Source organism: Micrasema longulum, unplaced genomic scaffold (assembly GCF_059751315.1).
Source record: "Micrasema longulum isolate JH-2025_06_02 unplaced genomic scaffold, ASM5975131v1 h1tg002090l, whole genome shotgun sequence".
In the NCBI taxonomy this organism is placed as follows: domain Eukaryota; kingdom Metazoa; phylum Arthropoda; class Insecta; order Trichoptera; family Brachycentridae; genus Micrasema; species Micrasema longulum.
Window position 1 is genome coordinate 138,331 of NW_028279257.1, and position 24,527 is coordinate 162,857.

At 33.1% G+C, this 24,527-nt stretch overlaps 1 protein-coding gene across 2 annotated transcripts; it reads right to left on the reverse strand.

Annotated features, from left to right (window-relative positions):
* Positions 1–124: 124 nt before the first annotated feature.
* Positions 125–23,436, reverse strand: LOC148273070 (membrane-bound alkaline phosphatase-like). Of its 2 annotated transcripts, none has more exons than XM_088239193.1 (7): positions 23,354–23,436; positions 14,003–14,286; positions 13,166–13,358; positions 12,109–12,281; positions 5,236–5,551; positions 2,159–2,494; positions 125–1,479 (listed from the first exon to the last, which is right to left on the reverse strand). In XM_088239193.1, the coding sequence occupies exons 1-7, from the start codon at positions 23,421–23,423 to the stop codon at positions 1,223–1,225; spliced, it is 1,629 nt and encodes a 542-aa protein (XP_088095319.1). In that variant the 5' UTR covers positions 23,424–23,436; the 3' UTR covers positions 125–1,222. The 2 variants fall into 2 exon arrangements, with proteins under 2 accessions (XP_088095319.1, XP_088095320.1); XM_088239194.1 differs by lacking the exon at positions 23,354–23,436 and adding an exon at positions 18,821–18,925.
* Positions 23,437–24,527: the final 1,091 nt, after the last annotated feature.

The window sequence follows — 24,527 nt, forward strand, 5'->3', positions numbered from 1 at the left end:
CCCTATACACCATTCCTTACGGAAATGGAATGGTGATGATGATGATTATTACAATCGCAAGGTAATAATACGCCACTAGGAAATAGAGTCGCTCATACGGACAAAAAACATCATATTATTATCAACCACGAATTTAGCTACATCGCCCAAGCCAATATTGCTACACAAACGTATAGTTTATGTCATGTTTTTTTTGTTTTTTTTTGTACGTTTTACAATATTAGGTATACCAAAATATAAACATAAATCATTATCATAATTCCCTTTCTGCACCTCATGGTACATAGGGCAATACATTGATACACCAATCGCAGCGTTTCTTGATCATTTTTGTGAGATGTAAATAAGATGATCAATATAACGCTTCAGGTACCAGTCCACAGACCATGAAATATTCTTGTGTGAATACAACCTAGTAAATATATATTTCGTATCCACCATGTCGGGAATCGAACCCGAGACCTCTTGCATGGTAGGCAAACGCGCAGACCATTACGCCACGAGGCCAACAAAGTATAAAAAAAACACAACACACTCCGTGGTGTAGTGGTCAAGACGCTTAACTCGCACACGGAAGGTTCCGAGTTCGATCCCAATGAAAACACAAAAGTTTAATGTGATTAATCTCAAGCCTGGGTATTTTGTGATATAATTCACCACTGTAGTTGGGCCTCTTGGCCTGTTGTGGTGTAAAAATAAAATGAATAAATAAATAAATGCATTGTGTTTAATACTGTTTTAACATTTTTTTTATTTCTCTCTGTATATTTTAACTTCTTTGTATATTTTTATTTACAAAAAAAGTATATTTTTAAGTGTCCTCAGCAAAGGTAACCCCGGGTCACATTATTTTTATTACTTATTATTGTTTATAATGTGAAATAAACGTGCAAGATAATGTGAAATAAACATGCAAGATAATGTGAAATAAACATGCAAGATAATGTGAAATAAACATGCAAGATAATGTGAAATAAACATACAATAAACATACAAAATTTATTATATATGCAAGACTGTAACAAAATTTGTATTCAAGACTATTTCGAAATTTGTATTAAAAACTATTTTAAGTTTAAGGAAAGAAAGTTTTACATAAAAAACACAATTAGATGCTAATTAGGCAAATGTATTTTTCTCAGTCCAAAATCAAGTTCCCTATAATTTATTTTAATATGCTATTAATTATATAAACACAAGAATAACTAGGTTTTATTGTATGTTACAGCAATCTAAGAATGTTTATAATTCCAAAGATAGCAGCGATCGGAAGAACAGCCATTGAACTTGCTGAAGAGCAATCATACATCTTCTCATCAAGACATGAGGCGTATGCCATCATGTGAGGTATCAAGTTTTGCTCGTAACTTCCAGTGAACAGTTCTTCCCAGGGTCCGTAAGCGAATACGCCGACGTCTTCTCCTCCATGAGTCTCTGATGACAGCGGCACTGTTCCAGGGAACAAGAAGGTGGGGTCCTCTGTTAAATAAAAGCATTGATTGTAAAAATAAATTAATCAAGACTTTTTTTAAAGTCCATTCTATATGTTATGTTTTAATTAAATCCAATATCTTAGTTACCTCCGTTGAGAGATAAAATAGCCAAAACAAAGTTTGCCCACACTCCCAACACTAGATTAAAAACTAAGGGCTCCCTGTTTGTTCCCCGAATTACAAATTAATTCGGAGAGCGAACATGAAATTGCGTTGTTCCAAGATTGTTCAATGATCTCCCACTAACCATCATTAACATGAAAGATCTTCAAATGACTATAAAGTATCTTCTAAATACTTTATAGTGCCTGTTTATAAATAAATTTGTAAAATATAAATTAAATAAATGTAATATAAACCTGTCATAAAAAAAATTGTCCCACTGAAAAGTCTTTAGACTTAGTGAGTAACGAATTCTTATATGTATTTTTTGATTATAAAATAAACGCTGCTCTACAGCACTGAAACTGAAAGAGTCGAATAGGTAATTACAATACAAAATGGATTTATCCACCTTCGAAAATATACCGAAAATGTGGGATATTTTAGCCTACAGATTTGATCATATAAGAAGCAAAAAGTGGGAGATTTTAGACATGAAAGTCTTTATTAGACCAAAAAAGTCATTAAATATATTCCTTTAAACCTGAAAAAAAAATACTCACTGGCAATAAATTTGGGATCTTTTGTTACATCGTCGCGTTTTATTGTTCCTCCTTCTGACAATTCTTTCCTGTATCCTGGGCCATTGGCATAACTAATTGTAAGATATTTAAGTTTATCAGAGGCTTCATCAAGGTCTGAGACTCCTAGAATATCATTTCCTCTGCTTGGATACCCACTTATTGTCATCGTGTGACTGTGATCTGACGTTACAACTATGAGTGTATCATCGGAGTTCGTTAAGTTTAACGCCATATGTACGGCATGCGAAAACTCGATGGTCTCATCCAACGCTAATCGTCCTCTCGTTTCATGATGTGCATGGTCGATTCTTCCACCTAAAAGTATTTAAATAATATTCAATTTCATGTAGAAATAACTACTAAAACCGGGTTGCGGTCCTGCGGCTAGTGTCACAGACTTACGGATCAAAGGCCTGAGCTTCGATTCCCGCTCTACCATAACTTGATTTCCATTTTTTTTTAAACTGAATTATTTTTAACTTGTTGAAAATGGCCGTGAAATCGAAATGTTTGGGTAAATCAAAAGAACGCAAACATTTCATGGTAATTTTTTAAAAATAATTTAATAATGCAATATGCAATAATTAAAATAAACGAACAGATTTTTTAAATCAATTTGTTGTTTTCTTAAGATCATAATGATTAAGTAACCAATGCGGATGTGCTGAGACGAACCAGTGCGCTTTTTATTAATATTTTGTGTTGCAGGTGACGTACAATCAAAAATCATTTTTTATTTAATGGGATGTATGTCCTTTTTTTGCTTTTATAACAGCCGAAACACATTTTGGCATGGAATTTATTAAACCTTGGCAATTTCCTTTTATTTTGTCATCTCAAAACCACAACCGAATAACAGCTTTAATCATCTTTATCTTGGCTGTGCAGTTCAATTTTTATATCCTAGATTGACATATCGCCCACCATTTTCCTATAAGGTTAAGGTCAGGTGAATTTCCAGGCCAGTTTAAATATTTATTTTTTTATCACTGAAATACTTAAGCATAAACTTCGCGTACGTAACAAGGAGGTAAGTCCTGTTGAAATACAACCCCACCATTAAGATAACATTTACTTAGTTCTGTACTCAAGTGCTGCTCCAATAGAGCATTATACTTTAGGCTATTTATCATTCGTTCTATTGGTATCAAAGATCCGGTCCTCATATACGAAAAGCAGCCCAAAACATCTTCTTCACAGGATATTTCACCGTCAGTATGAGCAACAGTAAGTTATTCATCCCCACTTTTTCTTAAAAAATTGTGCGATATCCCTGCACAAGCAAGTCGGTCTCATATGAAAACAGCACCTTCTTCCAGTCTTCTAGAGTCCATTTGGTATATTTTCTAACCCAAATGAACCTTTGCTTCATCATACCTGCCGTCAGGAGTTTTTTCTCCTGGGTCGAATTGCTTTTCTTCCAGATTCAATGAGTCTACTTCGTACTGTTGAGTCATGCATCATCACCTCAGTGACTGCACCATCTCGTTGAATTTCGTACCTTGTTTTTCTGAGGTTTAACTTACTTTTTCTGATGTAAGTTTAATCTCGGACACTAGTTTTCCGGTTTCTTCCACGTTTCCCAATTCTCTTTGCTTCAACAAACCCTGTTTCTCTTTTTTGCTTAATAATCTTGCTGACTGCTTCCTAACTCACAAAACATTAATTTGCAATCTTCTTCTTGAGTCATTAATGTATGTTTACTTAAGGTTATAATCTTATCCAAAATATAGTAACTAAATATGTATAGCAACACTCATAAGTCAAATTGACATGTGAGTGTTGCTTTACGTAAAAAATGTCAAAAATAACTCTTATTCCTTTGATTCGTACAATACTGTAACTACTGTCCTCAAAAAAGCAGAAAAAACTCGCCTATCGCGGCCACATCATACGCAGAAGCAAATGTGCGCTTCTATAGCTAATTATGAAAATAAAGATCGAGAGGAAGCGTGAAGTTAAAAGGCTACAGATGTTCTGATTCAGGAACACCCGAGACGGAAATGCGCAGGGTTGAGGAGCTGTTCTTGTAAACGCAGCACAAGGATGCCTACTCCAGGAGGGACCTGATATGGCACAGAAAGAAGTAGAATGGCTATTGTTTGCACTGTTAGTATTTTGCTAATCACGATTCCATTTCCAGACCTAATGGTGCATAAGAAACTGCATTGATACAACAATGGTTGCGTTTCTTGATCATTTTGTTATATGAAAGTAAAATCAGCGGTCTTACGCTTCAGTAGCCAATCCAGGGACTATGAAATATTCTAATGAAAAACACCTTTTCAAATAAATATTTCATATCAACCATGTCGGGAATCGAACTCGAGAGCATGGTAGATAAGCGCGCTGACCACTACACAACAATGCTGACTTTGGTAATACTCTAGATTAACATTCATTCATTATTATTCATTATTCCATGTCAGTTCCCTAGTTTGAGCACATGGTGCCCACAAAGATCCTCCGAGCATCTCTGTCGATTGCAAGCTCCTGTGCATCCTCCCAAGTCAGGTTCGCGTCTCGTAGTTCTGACAAGAACTGCCGACAAACAGTCGGCCGAGGACGTCCAGGACGTAGAAGACCTGATGCCTTGTAAAGTAGGCAAGCGTAGTTAAGGCTTTCAGGACGCATCCGCAGCACATGGCCAAGCCAACCGTATCGCCTCCGCTTGATGATAATTGTCACCGAAGTTTGCTACATCCGTTTTCTTATTACTTCATTCCTCACAAAGTCCAACCTCCGCACACCCAAGATTCTTCTAAGACATATATTCTCAAAACTCAGAATTTTAATGTTTTGGGCCCTAGTGAAGTACCACAATTCGCATCCGTAGAGGAGAATAGGTGTTATGCAGGCGTTATATAGGTGGTTTTTGGTTTTCACTGAGTGAATATTTGATCTTCAGACAACATTAATACTGTCAAATGTGGCGCCTGCTATTCCTACCCGCATTCCCAGTTCTTTTTGAACATTATGATGCCACATATTTTAAACATACGTCGTAAAAATTGGAATAAAAATAAAACACACTTCTATCTGTATAGTTCACCAACCTTCGACAAACAAGAAAAATCCTTTTTCATTTTTGGACAAGGTCTTGATTGCTGCTTCGGTCATTTCTGCTAAGGAAGGCTGAGTCTCATTCGCCAAAAGATTATAGTCCATGTGGCTTTTTTGGAAGAGTCCAAAAAGATGGTCGGTTTTGTTGACTACGGCATCCTGGAGGGACTTTTTATCATCAACGTACATGTAAGAACCTGTCGCGTTCTTCTTGTCTTCCTTCCACTCCAGAATCAGGTCCATCGAGTCCAATCTCTCGCCGCCTTTATCTAAAGGAAGAAACTTGCCGCGACCTCCCCCGAGAATCACCTGTAAGTTAAATGCATCTTAATTAATCCGTCTCCGGGTGGTCTGAAAAATACAGTGTGTGAAAGTTAACCTCAACCCTGGGCAAATAAAAAAAAAACCGAGGGGAGATACTTAGCCTGCCTCAAGTAATACTGGTTAGAGCAATTACAACGTATATGCTTGAGGTCTGTTAATCCTGAATGGCTTTTTTTGTTGTTATCTACATTAAGATTGTGGTGTCTTAGATTGATTGAATGTACGTCTAGTCTTGTATCATGATAATGTTTTGTGATTTTTGTTTTTCACGTATAAAGGATGAATGTCAATTTTTATGTGTTTTTAACTAATAATGGCATTTGACGGCAGTTCACATGATCTTCACTTTTTTAAATTTTTTGTTTTGTTTTTTACAATAAACACAATAAAACAGAGTATTAAAAAAATAAAGCATAATTACATAGCAATCAAATACATATTAATAGAAAAATAGTAAACAAAAAAATCCTACAAAGACATGGCCTGTCCGTGGGTATACAAGAAAATGTTATTGAATTTTTGCGCCTATAATAAATAATGGGCAGTTATAATATTTTTGTACTCGTATAACATAAGAAAGAAAAAATAACATATTCTGTAAAAGATAATATGGTTTTTTTATAGTAATTAAAATGGAAAACAAAATATTTTTAAAAAACACAAAAATATTCCTAATTTTAAAAGGGCAAAAAAAAAATAATTGAAAAAAAGAGTTCATATCTTTAGTTTGAATCCAGGATAGTGCATGTTTTTTAAAAGAGTGGAAATTTTGAAAGTTTGGAATCGATGAAATATTATCAGTAAAAAAGAATTAAGAATTTTTGGGCCTATAAAATATGCATGTCTCTGTGCGAGCCTCGTTTTACAATGCGGTATTTCTAACACACGATTTCTTCTTTGACTTGATCTATTTGAATTACTTGTAAATAAATTTTGGTTCTTAAAAATATATTTTAAACATTGAAAACAATATATTTGTCTTACGTCTAAAAGTTTAGCTTCTTGAAATAATTGGAAAGAGGGAAAAGTGCGATTTTTGTGAAGCATTATTTATAATATAAATTTCTGAACAGTTTCTAATGGTTTAATGTGATTGTTGTAAGTTTCCCCCCATCCAATTATTCCATAGGAAAGCGATGACTGTACAAGTGCATAATATACCACTTCCGTACAGATCCTCAATTGCCGCAACTTACATATTGTCGTTTTCGAATTATGTATTGATTCGCATTCAGCATTTTATTGGCTGAAAGCGTATCCAATTCTGTTGTCGCTGCGGCAACCAGACCTATTCAATAACATTAAGTTTTTAGTCCACAAATTATTAAAATACCTAATTGCTGCAACAGAGGGGGAAAACATTTTTAAGAAGGTAGTATGAAAGCCTAGGCATTTACAAAGCTGTCATTGGCTGGTTTAAGTGGTCACTTTACACACTGTCTAAAACGAGGAACTAGTATCCCAACCGTCCATGTGCTATGTAGCTGCAAGGCGGGCTGGGATTTTCACAAAAATGGCGCTTTATAAATTATCCAACTATATATAATCTGTGTAACATTCACCATTCTGCCCATGTTTGAACATCCACATTTCCTCAACTCTTCCATCTGTTAACTTTTGTGATCAGTTATTGATTCACGCTTTGTGTAACACCTAAATTCACACATTTGAATGACTTCTATTGTATCTGTTTAAACGTGTTTTTATTTACTTTACATTTTTATAGAAGAGTTTATAACCTTTGTTTAAAAGGCATAACTCTCTCTCCGATGGCTTTACCGCCCATATTGAGCTTTGGCCTCCTGCCCCTTACTCTGTCTGTCTTCAGCCGCCGTCTTCCAATTTGACAACTGGAGATTCTAGACTGCATCTTTTTTCACTTCATCCCCTCATCTCAGCCTGGGTCTTCCAGTTAATCTGCTTCTATTCGGGTGTCCGCTTATTAACCTTCTAGAGACCCGTGAATCAAGCATTTGCTTTACATAAGAGTGGGCCAATGATCATCAAAGTGAAAGGCGTCTCAAAAGTTGCATTTTGGATCACATTGAATGTAAAAAAAATTTAAAAATATATTAAATAATATATTCCATACTACTTTTGTCCCTCAACCGAGGTTTGAAGTTTATAACTGTGAATATTTTGTTAATTATCTATATTGATAAAATTATATTTTTTTAGCAAAGATATATCTTTATAATTTATAAATTTGAACACTTTTTAAACTACCGAAATGCAAAAAGTTAACACTCCGCGGAACTGATTTCGTTGAGCGCCTGGCTAATATTGACGAAAACAATGCTACCCATTTATTATAAAATAAAGTGCAACTCACGCCCTTGGGTGCTTATTTAATAAGGTTTAATGCACATTATAAAATTTAATTGGACTAATTTTCTTACTGAAATACGAAAAGACAGCCGGTTTAGCGCAAAAAATTGACTTTTTCGAAAACGTCAAGCTCTAGTTGAGGGCTAAAAGTAGTATCAAATATTTTTATAAACATTTTTGGCATTCTGAATAATTCTTAAGGCATCTTTTTAGACCCCTTTTATTTCTGGATTCGGAAAAAAAAATTATGGCCCCACCCTAACTGTACTTGTCCGGTCCATCTTAATCTAAGCAACTTCATATGTGCCGAGATGCTCGGGATCTTGTATATATTGTACAGTTCTTGCATTCTATATAATCAGTGGTGCATTCTATATAACGATATAGAATGCACCACTGATTATTCTCTTTCACTGGTCCGCAGATTCTTCGGACTAATTTTCAATCGCAAGTGTCCGGCATAACTGCTACCCATTATTATTTGTAAACTCTATTATGTTTTTTATGTAAACAATTTTGTATTGTCGAAGCCGTCTGGGTGTTTAACGTATAAAAAATATTTTTTTAATACATGAAAAAAAGGGCTGAAACCTTTGTCATGTGTCAGTTAATGCCAGGTCTTGAGCCCAGACTTCCATATTCCCTTCTGAAAAATGTTTTCCTTCTCTTTTGCAACAAGTTTAGATCAAATAACTTCCTAGGGAGGAAATCCAGCTTGTCTGCAAATATTTTGACATACTCAAAACATTGTTGATTAAAATACTGACTGAAATGCGATTTTTAAAAAATATTTTTTTAGCTTAATCAACATAATCATGTTGAATATTTTTGTTTGTAAAAATAGACGTCTCGTGCTTTTTAAAATTTTTTTTCACTACAATTTGATAAATAAACGGACCGAAGGCCCGTGGTTCGAATCCCACTCTACCCCAACTCGATACCGTTTTCTAATAATGAGTTATTTACAACTCGTTGAAAATGGCCCTCAAAATTAAATATTTGGGTAAATCATAAGAACGCAAATATTTCTTTTTTTTCTTTAAAAAAAAAAAAACTATTTAATAAAAATAAAATAATGTGTGTTATAATTAAATCTAAAAAAAACTTAAAACTCAAAAGAAGTATTAGCTTTCTCGAAAAACCGAGTAAAACAAAGTTAAACGAAGTAAAACGAAGTAAACCTTATGAAATACTGCATTTTAGGCTGTAATAATTACTAATCGTAGCTTTTATTGCAGTATCAAGCATTCTTACTAGGTTACATTTTTAAAAGTTCTTGCTTTTCTTACGCATGTAGATGCTAATAGATGCTAACCCACTTAGTACGGAATGCTAGCTGAGTAGTCATCAACCAAATACAATCTTCATAAATACAAAATTGGTCCCAGACAATTATTGAAGGGTTGCCTTCCAGTAGACTATAAATAAAATAAATATTCTAGCAATCTCGGAAAAAACAGATTAAACGAGATAATATAATATAAAAAAATAATCAATGTAGGTGTGGCTGGAAGGTAAGATAAGTAGACTAAAGGTTATATCAGTTGATGCGAATTTGATTTGATGTTTTTGATGACTTATGGCGCGCTTTTTTCTCACTTTTATTTTATTTATTTATTTAAACGCCCTGCGGTTTTTTTACATTTATTAGTAATACATTCAAGTGCAACAGAGTAACATTAGATCAACGTAAGAATAACGTAAGAAAATCTAAAAGAAACAATAATAATTAAAAATAAGGAAATATATCCACATAGGTTAAGGGATATACAGAAAGATATTTAATATATTTACACACATAAATACACACACATACATACACACTAGGGTAGGCAGATATTTTTTTTCCATATTTTGGAAATTAGATGGGTCTAAAAAATTGCCTTTTAGATTACTAAAAATATATTTGATAATACTTTTGGTCCTCAACTAGAGCTTGAATTTTTTGAAAAAAGTAGGTTTTTGGGGTACACCGGCTGTCATTTAGTATTTAAGTAAGTCAATAAGTCCAAATTAATTTTATAATGTGCATCAAACCTTATCAAATAAGCACCTAAGGGCGTGAGTTGCACTTTGTTTTGTGATAAATAAGTTATATTGTTTTTGTCAATATTAGCCAGGCGCTCAACGAAATCAGTTCCGCGGAGTGTAAACTTTTTGCATTTCGGTAGTTCCAAAACGTGTTCGAATTTTTAATGTGACTTAGTTCTTTACTAACCAAAAATAATTTTATCAATATTGATAATTAACAAAATGTTCAGACAGTGATAAACTTCAAATATCGGTTGAGGGCCAAAGTAGTATGGAATATTTTTTTAAATATTTTTTACGTTAAATGTGATCCAAAATGCAACATTTTAGACCCCTTTCACTTTGATGTCTAAAAAAATAAATAAATTCGTACATCATCGGCCCACACCGTTATGCATACATACTCACACATATATACATACATGTGAACACAAATTTACATATATATATACATACACTAGCGGACCCGACAGTACAACTCTTTAAACGTTAGTTAAAAATTCAACCCGCCAGTGTTGGAGAGTTAAACGTTAATAGTATAATAATGAAGATGTTGTCATTTTTTAATGTTCACCGGTTATCTTTATTTACTCACCTCTCTCAGTATTGTTTTATTTCCAAATACGGAATGGACTATGCTTATCAATGCGCAATCTAAATCGAAGAGTTCGTTCGACGATGACTTTTTTAACTTAATCGTCAAAAAAACGAAAACATTTTGAAAACGATTTAACTGTATTTTTCCATCAAACCTCGGCCGTTCAATTTCGTGGCAGTAAAATTTATTTAAGTTTGTTTTAAATTTGTTTTATTTTTTAAGTTTATGGTTCATTAATTAAATAACTCTTATTAAATCACCCTTTACTTATCTACTCTGCCGTGACAATCAATGTTTCCGAGAGTACAATAAAATTTTAGGGAAATTTAAAATAGTTTTTATTTATTTTTTATTATTTAACATTTATTAACACAAATGTTTTTTGATTACTTTTTTCGCGATCTGACATTACGCGGCAAATTCGCGCATGCGTGCGGTGAAAGTGGGGCAAAGTGGAAGGTTTTTTGGAAACAGTCCGATGTATTCAAATATGATTTTACGCTCCTTCTGGACAATTCTTAATTCTATGATTATATTATGCCTACATTATAATTCAGAGCTGGTATTCCGAACGCGGTATTACAGCGCGCTATAATGCGTATTTAGTGCGTAAAAGCGCGCTATACCGCGCTATAATTTCGTTTGGAATACCAGCCCAGAGCTTGTTGGGTAACCGTATTTTTGTTGTCTTTTAATTTTTCTAATCGTTTTCAAATAAGATATTAAAATATTGTTATTGTTTTTCGGTTTTTATTATATGAAATTATCAAACTTTATTATCATTTTAAGATTCTGTTGACCGATGTTATTATTTGATTGCGTTTAAATATGCTATGTTGTCACGTGGTTTAATTTTTTCCACTTTTTGAACGTTTGCAAAGTCATATTCCACAGTGTAACAATGTGTAAAAAACGAATAAAACATAATATTCCATTTTTGAGATTTGGAATAAAAAGAGTGATTATATTTCATTCAAGTAAAAACTCGGGTAAAACAACGCATCGATAGTAGAACAAGAGTTAGACTGAAATTGTTAATAAATTAAACTATAGTAAAACTCAACTTTCGTTTTAGAAGAAACAAAAAATTGACAATATTAAAGAAATATTGAGTTTAAGTAGGTACTTGTTTATAATTGAATTCCAAAACGTTAAATAAATATTTTTTCAAATATGGCATTATTTTTGCAAACTTAAAACTCCAGGCGTCTCACCAAAAAAGGGGTGTACTTATGAATATATATATTATCGAGAAATTTTAATTTTTATTTCATAATTTTAATATTATTTCAAGTTTATATTAGTTCTTAAGATGTTATGAACCAACTCAATAAAGCATAAATAAATATAAGTAACATAAAGAAAATAAAATATATTTAATAGCAAAATTCCTTAAAATTTTGTTTTACTTTTGTGCGCTCATTTTTAAAGTTTTGAGAAAACTGACACAACTTATGTTAATCCCAAATAAAACATTCTTAAACCTTTATAGTATTGGTTGTTTTAATTTCCAGTCGGTCAATAAATAACATCTTTAAGTAAGAATAAAAAACATAAAAGATCCAACAAAAAAAATACTTTGTACCTTAAATTGGTTTCCGGGCTTATTTTTGATTAATTGGTATGCAATATCTCTACACGATTTTGGGTTTTCGCCATCTACGGCTATATCAGCATCACACTCCCAATCTCTCTTGGAGGTGTGGGCATAAGCTCCGGAAGGAGACGCATGAGTTACTCTTGTGGTTGTTACAATTCCTGAAAAAATTTGTATGTTTATGTGTCAGTTCCATCTGCCGGTCTGCAAAACCAACTCGTTCCTCTATCACTCTTGATCAAATTACGTTTATGCTTAAATTTATCGATTGCTGATCAAAAAATTCAGTGAATAATTTTATGACTTACAAAGTAAAATGCCTAGATGGTAAAAATTTAATGAATCTCCTTAGCTAGTAATGCTCTTATTCTAAAGTTGTTTTTTTTTTATTTTTGAAATTTTTTTCACATAAGCATTATTTTGAAGCTTTGAAGTGGGCGCTTTCTATCAAAGAAGCCTATTTAAAATAAAAATGAGAACTATTTTAGATGTTAATGAATTTTTAGCGGTCATTCGTTGGCTTATTTCGATCATACTATGTCGATATAGCAAGTATGTAGAACATACCGAGGTAAGATACAGATAGTATAGAAGTTAAGTATACCGTCTCGATAAAGACAGATAAAGATAACGTTCATAATCGAGGCACTGACCTAAAGTTACGCCTAGGCATAGTGGTATATTTTCAAGGGTGAGAATACCATCTTTATTCCACCAGTATGATAAAAATGATGTTTCTATTCTTACTAACTTTATACAAGATTTATAAATAAAGCCCACACACTTTTTATTTTGAAGTGGGTTAAACAAAATGTTCATACGGGCATTTTGTTTGTGATTTGTGGGATTCGTTTGCATTCTATATTTGTTGTCTTTACAGTTATTTGTGCATTGTTTGTTATGTTTTGTTTGTAATTTTATGTTTGTTATGTTTGTGGTTTTAAAGATTTTGTGTATTGTAAAATGTGAATTTAGTTTATGGTCTGTAAATTGTCTTTGTTGTCTGTATGCAATGTGGGTATTTATAATGAAAATATATGCTTACCAGCGCTTTTCCCTGCTTCCAGGGCTCGGGTGGCAATGGACTTGACATGATGCTCCACTTCTGTCATGGCTGAGCAGTTTCCATATGGAACCGCAGCATCCACACCGATAGTCCCATCATTAGCCTTGACTCCTCCTAGATATGCAGTAGCTGAACAAGCAGAGTCAGCAACCTGAGCATTCACGCAGTATGTCTAAAATAATAGTTTTACTCTCATTGTTTTTTTTATTTTTTTATTTTTTAGAGATATCAACAGTTATTCAAATAAAACAAATTAGTATTTAGGAAAAAACATAAAATAATACCAATAACAGCTGACATTCACAGATATACGGTATGGGTGAGAGAGAGAGGATGTGTATTTTTGTATGAAGGTATGAGTGAAAGTCTGTATGTATGTGAAATTAAGTGTTGTAAAAATATATCAAACAAGCATTTTTTTTTTTACACGTCAGCGTCGCCCAGTACTAAATTCACAAGTCCGTGTATCCGCAAAATGAGATTTTTAGTACATTAGCTCTGTGGAAACAATTCTTACAACCCAATCCATGTTTATTTTTCATCCATTGAGACTGTTGTATAACAAATTTAGCATTGAAATCGGTTGACACGATGAAATTCAAATCAAATACACAAATCATTCAAAAAAATCATTCTAAAATAATACATTTTGCTTTACTTCAAACCACTTAATGCAAATTTCTGTACTAGAAGTATGCACATATTTTACCCGTGTATCTAGTACCAAGTGACTGTTTCCCTAATCGGAAACCTCCCTGAACGTTTCTGTCGTATACTCTTCGGTGGAAAAAATTAAGATCGTAAATTTTTACTTACGTTTGACAATCCAGTTACCGGGAATTTTTCAAACGTCAGTTTGTCGTTTTCTCCTACTCTTCCATCCCTTTGTCCCATTAGGGTCCTGGCTGCAGCAATAGTGGATAGTGACATTCCATCACCAAGAAACATGATAATGTTTTTGGCTAGTTTTGGCTTCTTGGCAACAACTTCCAATTTGGCTTTAAGGGTTTTCAAGGCGTTGTTGATCCAAAACTCCTGCTTTAGCTCAGCTGATGGTCCTACAGTTACCTGACGAGACGGAGGGTGCATTCGGGCGTCATCTGAAACCATAAAAAAACAAAAATCACAATGCTTATCTTTCCCTTTTCCTCACAAATTCAGCGTAATGTGATCATTTTTTAAGGTTAAAGAATCAGTTTTAAGCTTGAGGTAATTTCTAGGCACAATGAAGTACTGCAGTTCTAACTGTTTATTAACTTTTTAATAAACGTTTTAAGTATTCTATTTTTATGATTTCTTAATTTTTATTACAATATGTTTAATTATATATTATTATGGTGTATAAATACGACATATAAAATATATGTAGCTTTAGAATAGGTATCAATGGAAGCTGCCAGAAATATATTTTTTTTACATTTCAAACACTTATTTTGTATTGCAAATATGTCATTTTATATGTTTGCACTTAAACGCCAGATTTTCTAATAAAGGATTTTTACCTGAGAGCAGACACGATAACACTCGTCCAGTAGACAGAAAATTATTGTATAATAATATTTTACTCTGAATTCCGTATCCGGGAGGATGAAGAACACAGTTTTGTGTATAAAATGTTACACTGCTGCACTTGAATGTATTACTAATAAATGTAAAAGCCCGTAGGGCTTATGTAATAAAATAAAAGCAGAATTCAGGACGAATGTTTTTGACCCGATCGAAACTCTCTAAAAAAACATGAAAAGGGAAATTGAGTGGGTACAAGCCAGCCACGTAACGTATTGGTTTTCGCCTTCGCCTATCATGCCTGAGATCCATAGTTCTCTTCCAGATAAGGTCGAAATAAAATATTAAATTTTGTTTTAGAGTCAGATATTGTAATAATCGCTTTGTATCATTCCAACAAAAGCAATATGATTGATAATTGAATTGTTCATGCTATAAAGATAGTTATCTAAAATAAACAGTCATTGAAATCTCAAATTGAAATATTTTCAATCCCATGAGAAATAAATGTAGGAACTTACTTAAAAATCAGCAAAAAAGCTTTTCTTGTCAAGCTCCGTGCGACTGTTACAGAAAAAATACCCTTTCATTTTGAATAAGTTTAAAAAATACTCTTAATGCATTAAAACCACTTTAAAGTAATAAAATGTTTCACTTAATTCAATCTAACTTTAGGAATAATTAGAAACACTGGCGCCACCTGTCTCTATACAAATGTATATTGGAGTTTTGACCCAAGGCCCTGGGTGGCGTTTTGAAGTAATTTTAACAACATAATAATCAATTTGTCGGTTCGAAAAATACTAGACTAGAGTTAGACGCACGTCGGTTTGAACTGCATCATTTTTTTTAATATATGGCGGGTTGCAGGATTGTGGAAGTACATAAAATACCCAGCGTCGGCGAACGGCTAGCTTATGCCTTCGGCCTTAAAGGGCTGTTTACACCTCAATATTTCACTGTCTCATGAGTTAAGACAATACAATAGACAGGACAGTATTGTCTTGTTCCAGCCCTGTGGAGAGCTACGGCCGAACAGGCAAGACGTTGGGGCAATACGAAAATTCGGTCACACGACGAAAGCTGCGAAAATGCATTCTCTGCCGCTCCTACCGGAGGTTGGCGACCATTCTAAACTCGTCACGATCCTGGGCCGCGATTATGATGGGAACTAAGGACGTCATACCTTCACCATGACGGTATAGTTGAAGATAATTTTTCGCGGGCGAACCAACCACTTTTGACCTACTTTCGTTCATCCACAATAAATAAATAAAAAATCACCAATTCGCTCTCCAGGCATACAAAGTACATCCTAGAGAATATCTATTGCAAATCGTGCTTGCTAACAGAACTGAATCAACTGAAAAATTATCAATTTTTGCTCCAATACCCATACATTATATCTCTTTCATACAGTTGTCTATGTATAGATTAAACAACCATGGTGACATTACACATCCCTGTCACGCTTTTTGAGATCGCAAACCATGATGTGAATTCCCCATTAACTCTTACACATGCTGAACTCTCCTCATAGAGAAATGATACGCACGTATAAGTTATTATTTACTCCATACTTTTCCAACTCGCCCCACAATTTAATTATATCTACTTTATAATACGCTTTTTGTAAATCAACAAATGCACATAATAGTTTCTGACTAAAAAGTGAAAAAAGTGGCAAAAGCCAAAAAATTCTACGTTAGCATTCGTAGCGCGAAAATTTGATCCATGCATCCACGCCCACTCATAAAGGATCCTTGCACGTCCCACACTTTATCTTTCACCTTTCTTACTCTCGTTTTTAATCGTTCTGAGGATGGCACTTTTCTTCTTAAACCCCTATTAAAATATAAAAGAGGAACACGGAAATTTTGAAGTCTTTACGAATATTAAATTAATGTAGTTTTATAATAAATTTTAAATCCGTGGTGCTACATGTATGATTATGGGATGTATCTTTTGGTGACTTTTATGAAGGGCGTTGGAGTTGGGAAAATTTTAAATAATGATAAAATAATCTAATCTAACGCTATTAAATTTAAAAATTACAAATATAGATAGAGACTATTATTATATAAGTAAATACAGGGTTTGCTTCCATTCGTGTTTGCAATATGGTCATTAGGATGGATGACGATATCCAACAAAGGTCCTCCGTATTGTTTGCCAAACACACACTAAATGGAGCAGTGAAAGTAGGAAAGTTGAATTCAATTAAAATCACGATGCGTAAATTTGAAAATTTCAAAAGAGTAACTCTTTATTGACATAAACAATATTGCTTTTTGTATGAGTGAATCCGATATGAAGCCCCACGGTATTTTATTTTTGTGTGGCTGTGGTGTAACACGAATCTGCATAGGATACGAGCACTTGATATTTATCTCTTTTTTATTTAAATTATGAAGTTGTAATTTTCAAATTGTCATTTTCACACTGGATTTGGAGAGTAAAATTTGCATAAATATGCTGGAAAAATCCAAAAAATTCAAAAAATTATTTTTACTTACTTAGATTAATTAAGCGAACGAAAGTGATGCCAATACCTAAATAAATATGTTTTTTTCTGTATGAAAAGGAGCACGAAAATAGAACTTATCGCAAGGAAGATAGAGACGCTGTTCTTTGGCCAGTGTTTGTGTGAAAGAGACAAAAACAAATTAAGAAACTTGTTCAATCAGTCGGTTATTGGCAGTGAGCCGGAGTACACGCTTGTTAAATGACCAGCGTACTTATGATTTTTAATTTATTTTACTAAAACAGGGCTTAATTAAATCATAATTCTTATTTATTATGGGCTTCCTGGCCTGTTGTAGTGCAATGAAAAAAGAATGTAACGTTTTTTTTTTATTTTTGCGGTGCCTTGTCAGTTCACCCCGACTTGGGCGATCACTATAGCGAAAGCATCTCGGTTCTGCGCTACTCTTGTATTCCGCAGCCAGGACAACTGCTTATTTGATGTACTCGCCATAGTCATTCCTGGGAAAAGATGACCAGAGTGGTTTCCCATTGCTTTCTCTGTTGGATTTTTCTGTCGGGGTTACTTTCCCTTAACTGGATAGTTCTGGTTTGGAGGCGCCAGAAACTCGCCTTTCATCATTTCGCTTTCTGCTGTGATCACACCATTATAATAATAATAATAATTATAATATTTAGCTGATTTATACAGCGCCATTTTTGTAAAAATCACCTCAAGGGCGCTTTACAATTGTATATCTAAACTTACATTCTAACTAAACTTAAGTGATATATTATATTTCCACATTTAAAATTGAGGGTATGATAGTCTAAAGAAGTAGGATTTTAGTTGGGATCTGAACTGACTGGGACTGTCGATGATTCGTAAGTTTGAAGGCAATTGGTTCCAGGCAGAGGAGCCGGCGGCGGCAAAAGCACGATCTCCAAATCTAGTGTTTGGGGAGCGCCGGATTTCGACAAGTTTTCCTCTTCCTGAATCAAATGCTGACCTCAGAGTATATAACATACAGTTTTGCTTAGTCTCCCACTAGTCTGACGATGTTGGTCACGACGAAACCCAGTCACTTGTAAAAATTTATGAATAAAAGTAGAATAAAGCTATATACGTATTTTTATTATTTATTTATTTATTATATATATACGGCCTAAGCCAATTACAACAGTTTCATGAAGAAACATAAATGCAAGAAACTGAACAAAAAGAACATAAAACTATTTAGCAAAGACAAACAAGGGCAAAACAATAATAGTATACAATATATTAAAAAAAACGAAAGACCAAAAACTTTGAGCTAAACCATGCCAATCCAACTTCATCCCACACTGTTTAGTCGCGAAGAGATCTACGAAAAGCCGGCAGATCTATCTCAAAGAATTCCAAGTCACGTGATGAATTGACTAATCTACACATTCTGGACATTGGGGCATAAAAACCAAAGTTGCTCTTAGAAGATTTTATAAATAGCAGATTTCGACTTCTGGTGACACGGTTGGGAACATGAAAAGAAATTGATTGCAACAGATATGGGACATAACTTAAAGCATTAAGTATTTAGAAAATGCATATAAGGTCCATCTTAGTTCTAAGTCTCTCCAATGAAGACACATTAAGAGATTGCTCTATTTCAAAATAAGAATAATTACCCCTTTGTAATCCGCGCAACCATGCCACTTTAAAATACAGTTATTATTAGTTCCACCAAGAAATATCAGTAGAAAAACTCAATCTATACATATCGATGTTTCTTTATACCGTCTCAATATGTACCGATAAAGATAGCGTTTATAGTCGCGGCCCAAGTGCGGATAAGATTATGATGAACATTATTGTTAATCATTATCACGATAATATAATATCTACTGAAATGAAAATGTCGATCTCCGAAAAATCCGATAAAACTTTTAAGATCCGTAGATTATATCTTTCTTACTGTGTGCAATAATTATTGTAAATGAACTTTAAAATTCACGACAGCAATAATTGATTTAAAAATTGATATGGTTACTAAAATAATTATGATCGACAAATATTTCAACAAAGATGATAATCCCTTCGATTGGGTTTTAACAGAATCAACAAATTACCTGGTTTGTCATATTTTGGAGACCGGCATTTCAATATTTATTTATTTCTTTCGGGTACTTAAGATTATTTTTTTTTATGCTACCTAATATTTACAATTATTTAAATATGTTCTACATACTAATTTATGTATCTACATTATTACAATCTTTTTTTGTTGGTCTCGTGGTTAGTGGTCAGCGCGTTTGCCTACCATGCATGAGGTCTCGAGCTCAATTCCCGACATGGTTGACATTATTTTTTTATTAAAAAAGTCGTTTTCAAATTAGAATATTTCATGGTCCCTGGACTGGCATCTGAAGCGTAAGGCTGATAACCTTACCTAAAAAATCTTCATAAAATGATCAAGATACGGTGCGATCGGTGTACCAATGCAGTGTCCTATGCACCATTTGTTACGGAGAGGGAAGGGTGATGATGATGATTATTACAATCGTTATCAACCATGAGTTTAGCTACACTTTACAGCAATACAACCGGCCGTGGGTACGCAGGTCGGGAAATTGCAAGCGCAAACCGTCCGTCACGCGTTTGTTGTTAAACTAAAACTAAAATATAACCTCCACCGCAATGACATCAGTTTGCAACTTTATACAAACCAAAATTGATAAAGGAAATACAGTGACTGCACTCATACTTGACTTTAAGAAGGCATTTGACACAGTCCACATAGATACCCTTCTAGATAAACTACAACATACAGGAGTTAAGGGACAAGCTCTCAAAATATTTAAAAACTATCTACAAGGAAGAAAATAGTTTACGAAAATTGAAGAACACAAAAGTGAAATAACAACAATGCAATTCGGAGTACCTCAGGGATCAATATTAGGACCATTGTTTTATATAATATACATTAACGACATAATACACAGTGACATAATGGGAAAAAAACAATCTATGCGGACGACTTAGGAATTTTATATGAAAACAAAAATGACATTGAAATGACTAAAACCATCAACAATGACGTGCAAAAACTATTAGAATGGACAAACAAAAACTTCTTAACACTAAATGCCAAGAAATGCAATATAATACATTTCGAAACACAAAAGAAGAACCATAACATGAACATAAAAATAAACAACGAAACTCTTAAAGAACTCTAGTTCTTGTTCTCTCACATGTTCTAACATGTGACTTACCTAGGACTCACAATGGACAGACAATTAAAATGGACAAAACACATAGACAGACTCACTAAAGTAATGGCATCACTACATGGAGCTCTTCTACAAAATTAAAGATTTTATACCAAGAAAGGAAAAAAATATGATGTACGAAGCCTATGTCAAAAGTAAATTGAGTTACATGATCGCCTTCTGGGGAACTGGTAACAAGACAGACATAACAAGAATACAAAGACAACAAAATAAAATTCTTAAACTAACATACAACCTACCCTCCCTAACTTCTACGACTGAACTGTACAAAAAACACACCAGTTTGACAAAAACTACTTGACTAAAATTGAGACTTTAAAAATTGTGCACAAAATAACACTGGAAAACATACAAGACGACGACATAATATTAGTCGAAAATGCTGACATACACAAATATAACACCAGACAACAACAACACTATCATATTGAAAAAGCAAAGACAAGCACAGGACAGTAAAAAATACTACATAATGGACTTAAACACTACAACGACTTACCTTACTACTTGACAACTTTTACTGGAGACAAATTTAAAATCAATCTGAAAAAGCACATGATGACTGAACTAACTAGACTAGACGAGACATAAAATGACTAGACAATATTAAATTTCTAATGTAACCCTAACGGGTTTTTTAAAATTGTAAATAAAAATAAAAATAAATAAAAAATAAAAAATTTAAAAAAACATGACAACTTTTTTAAGCAGACTATGATAAATTAAACTCAGACATAAATGAAATAAACTGGGTGAACAGTTTCGAGAAGTTCGACGTAAGTTCAATGTTAAAACTCTTTCACTCTAAAGCTAGGGTTTCCTAGGAAAGCGGTGCCCGTATTTTAACGGCCGTAGTGAACGATGATGCAGTGGACAGCCGTCGTAACGGTGACTAGAGTGTGGTTTCTTAGGAAAACGATGTTATCAACACAATTTAACACCGTTTCCCTTAGAAACTACTCTCTAGTCGACGTTACGACGGCTGTCTACCGCATCACCGTTCACTACGGCCGTTAAAATACGGGCACCGCTGTCCTAGGAAACCCTAGCTTAAGATCAACGCTATAAGACAGATACATGTTCCATTAAAAAAAATAACCTTAGGATATCCAAAATGATACTCAAAAATTAGATTATTATGATTGATTGATTATGAGGCAAATACAAGAAAAACATCATGGCTTATTAACAAAAAAATTAAATATCTTTATCTACTACATACGTATTTAGGTAATAGATCGACAAATATTTCAACAAAGATTAAAATCCCTTTGAGTAGATATTTACAGAATAAACATATTACCTGGTTTATCCACTCTTTGAGACCGGCATTGTAATATTCATTTATTTTCTTTAGTGACTTAATATTACTTTTATAAATATATTGACTAATATTCTTATCCCTGTTGTAATTTTTTAATCGTGATGACTCCCGAGGGGGTGAAATCCAGCCGTTTGTGTACAATGATTTTGATTAAAGCATTGTAACAAATATTATTAATCTAAAAAATAACTCTGCAGCTTCCATTTCCCCTTTCACTGCGAGTATGGCATTTTGTATGGAAATATTGAAAAGGATATAATCATGCTTACTAGAGGTCGACCAGCTTTGCGTGGCAGTTAACTAATTTTATAACTAAAATCTCTTACACCCCTTGCACACCTTACCGCTCCCCGTACCTTGCAACTTAGTTGCAAACAGTCGTTCGGCGTGAAACATTGTGCGTGATTTCTTTATTTACTTCCTATTATTCATTAAATAATATGTCGCGATCATCAGAGGTAGTGCGTGTTGATGTAAGAACAATTGTTTACGCAGTTTTACAATATTGTGAAGCAGAAAAGTTGGAGAAAGGGCCATTAATCGCCTTTAAAATTTCAATTAGACGAGCTGCCGCCATGACAGCTTTTTTATTTGATTATTTTACTAAGTGCTGCCAGGATAGTTATTTTAATTAACCCTTGTTAGTGAATTTTTTTTTATTTTTATTTCATGTATAAAAAAGAATTGTTCATTTTCTGTTAAATTAAGTACGAAAGTATTTTTATATTTTTCTAAGCAAGTTTTGTATTATTTTAAATTAAGTATTTTTGTGTTTGTTTTATTAAAAGCAAAATATTTTTTTAATTTGGTCAGTTTTTATAATTTCATATTGTTCTGTTTTTTCGGGTTTCAACAGTTTTATTAAATTACTTTTTTTAAATGTATAAACTTTATCTAGTCAATAAAATGTACTTTTTAAAATAGCAGTACACCGTTTAATCGAACGCACAACAACGCTTGTCTTTTTAATTCAATTAATATTTATTAATAAACTACTACAGTATATAATAATAATATAATAGTGAACGGGAATTTTATGAAAGTAGTAGTTTTGGACATGTCAAACGAATGAACGGAGAGAGAACGACTAAAAGGATTTACAATGTTAATATTGATGGATACAGAAAGCGAGAAAGACTAAGAAAGACGTGGCATAATCAAATTCCACAAAAAACATATCCACAATATTTCTTGAATTTCATTATGAATAGACAATACTTACAAAATATTTACATTAAAATTGTCACAGTTAAATATTTTGTTAAGAAAATTAAATAAACAAAAACATTTAATTAGCAATTATTTCTACACCTGACAACATTGTCCATCTTGTACTAGCGCCCTCACCAAACTGCTAAGTAAGGCTAGTCGACCTTTAAACGATGTTTCGATGAAATAGACGAAAGCAAGAACTGTATTTCTCAACTGAATAAATAATTAACAAAAACAGATAAACTATACAAGTGTTTAATCCCGTCACAATAATCCTTTTCCTCATAAAATGAATTAATGTATAGATTAAATAAATAATTATGTTAAAATACGGGCAGAATGTTAAACTTTATACATATACCAGCTAATGAAAACATAGAATTTGTACTTACAATCTTCGATAACAGCTGCATTTAAAAATGCAATTAATAATATAAAAACGACACTTCTTAGCCCTTCCATTGTTGTACAGAGAATGGTTTAAGTTGGACTATTATTATTTCTTTATCAAATTTTAACTATTGCGCAGAAAAATAATCAAAATCATGATTAATTGGGTTTATCTGTCACGATATAATCACTTACACTAACATTTATGAAAAATAAGTGTCGGTTTCAATAATTCAATCTTATAAATAAAAACAAGACTATAAATATTTCTCATTTTTTTGGTTTACTATCGCAAAATTTATAAAATTAAAATGTTTACATGATAATATTGCAAGACTTGTAAACCTACGTCACCACCAAATGGTTATATCTGCCACTCAATTAGACGGCTAGGCTGTTCGTTGAATGAACGTTTAGCGAAAGGGCTAAACGTCGCTTAGCCTCTCAAATTTTATTTCAACAATAAAAATCGTTTTTTTTAAATATTTATTCATTTCGTTTTGTTAGGTTTATTTTCTTAACATAATCCTTAACTAAACTTATCAAGTTAATTAAAAAAATATTATTATTGTTTAATTTTACCCGACCAATCCTTACCTAACCCCAGCGTCTTTTGGTTTGGCCATTTAGCTTACAACCAGCCAAGAGGTTGAACCTTAAGGCTATAGTCTGGTAAAACGAACGCAAAATGAGGAAATTATACGATTTTGCCATTTTAAAACGAATGTTTTTTTTAATGGCGCAATAATAGAAAAACACAAATTAGATAGAAACAAGAATTTTTTAAGGTATTTCTGTTATTAAACAAAAATTATACTTAAAAGTTTTATGTTACTAAAATATAATTAAATTTAGACTAAACTTAGGAATTTGGGATCTCAATAAAGACTTATCGAACTAAAATTTTGTGTAATATTTTTATGTTTTTTTTAAATATTTTATTTTATTTAACTTACTCTTTCATACCGATAACCATAGAACTATGGTTTTCATTCCCCTATGCCCAGAATTCTTAGGTCTGCCAACAAACAAAATGAACAAAATGACTCGCCTACAATCTGTATTGAATGCCGCAGCGAGACTTATTTTCGGAAACTCTAAGTTCAGCCATATCACTCCACTACTTCGGGAACTACACTGGCTACGTTTTCCACAGCGGGTCGAATACAAACTCTT

Excerpts from the sequence above, each read along its gene's own strand:
- LOC148273070 (XM_088239193.1), bottom strand. The coding sequence starts at position 23,423 with ATGGAAGGGCTAAGAAGTGTCGTTTTTATATTATTAATTGCATTTTTA. Across the intron at positions 13,359-14,002 it reads CGGTAACTGGATTGTCAAAC|ACATACTGCGTGAATGCTCA; the intron begins GTAAGTAAAAAT and ends CTATTATTTTAG. Across the intron at positions 12,282-13,165 it reads GGAAGCAGGGAAAAGCGCTG|GAATTGTAACAACCACAAGA; the intron begins GTAAGCATATAT and ends AAATTTTTTCAG.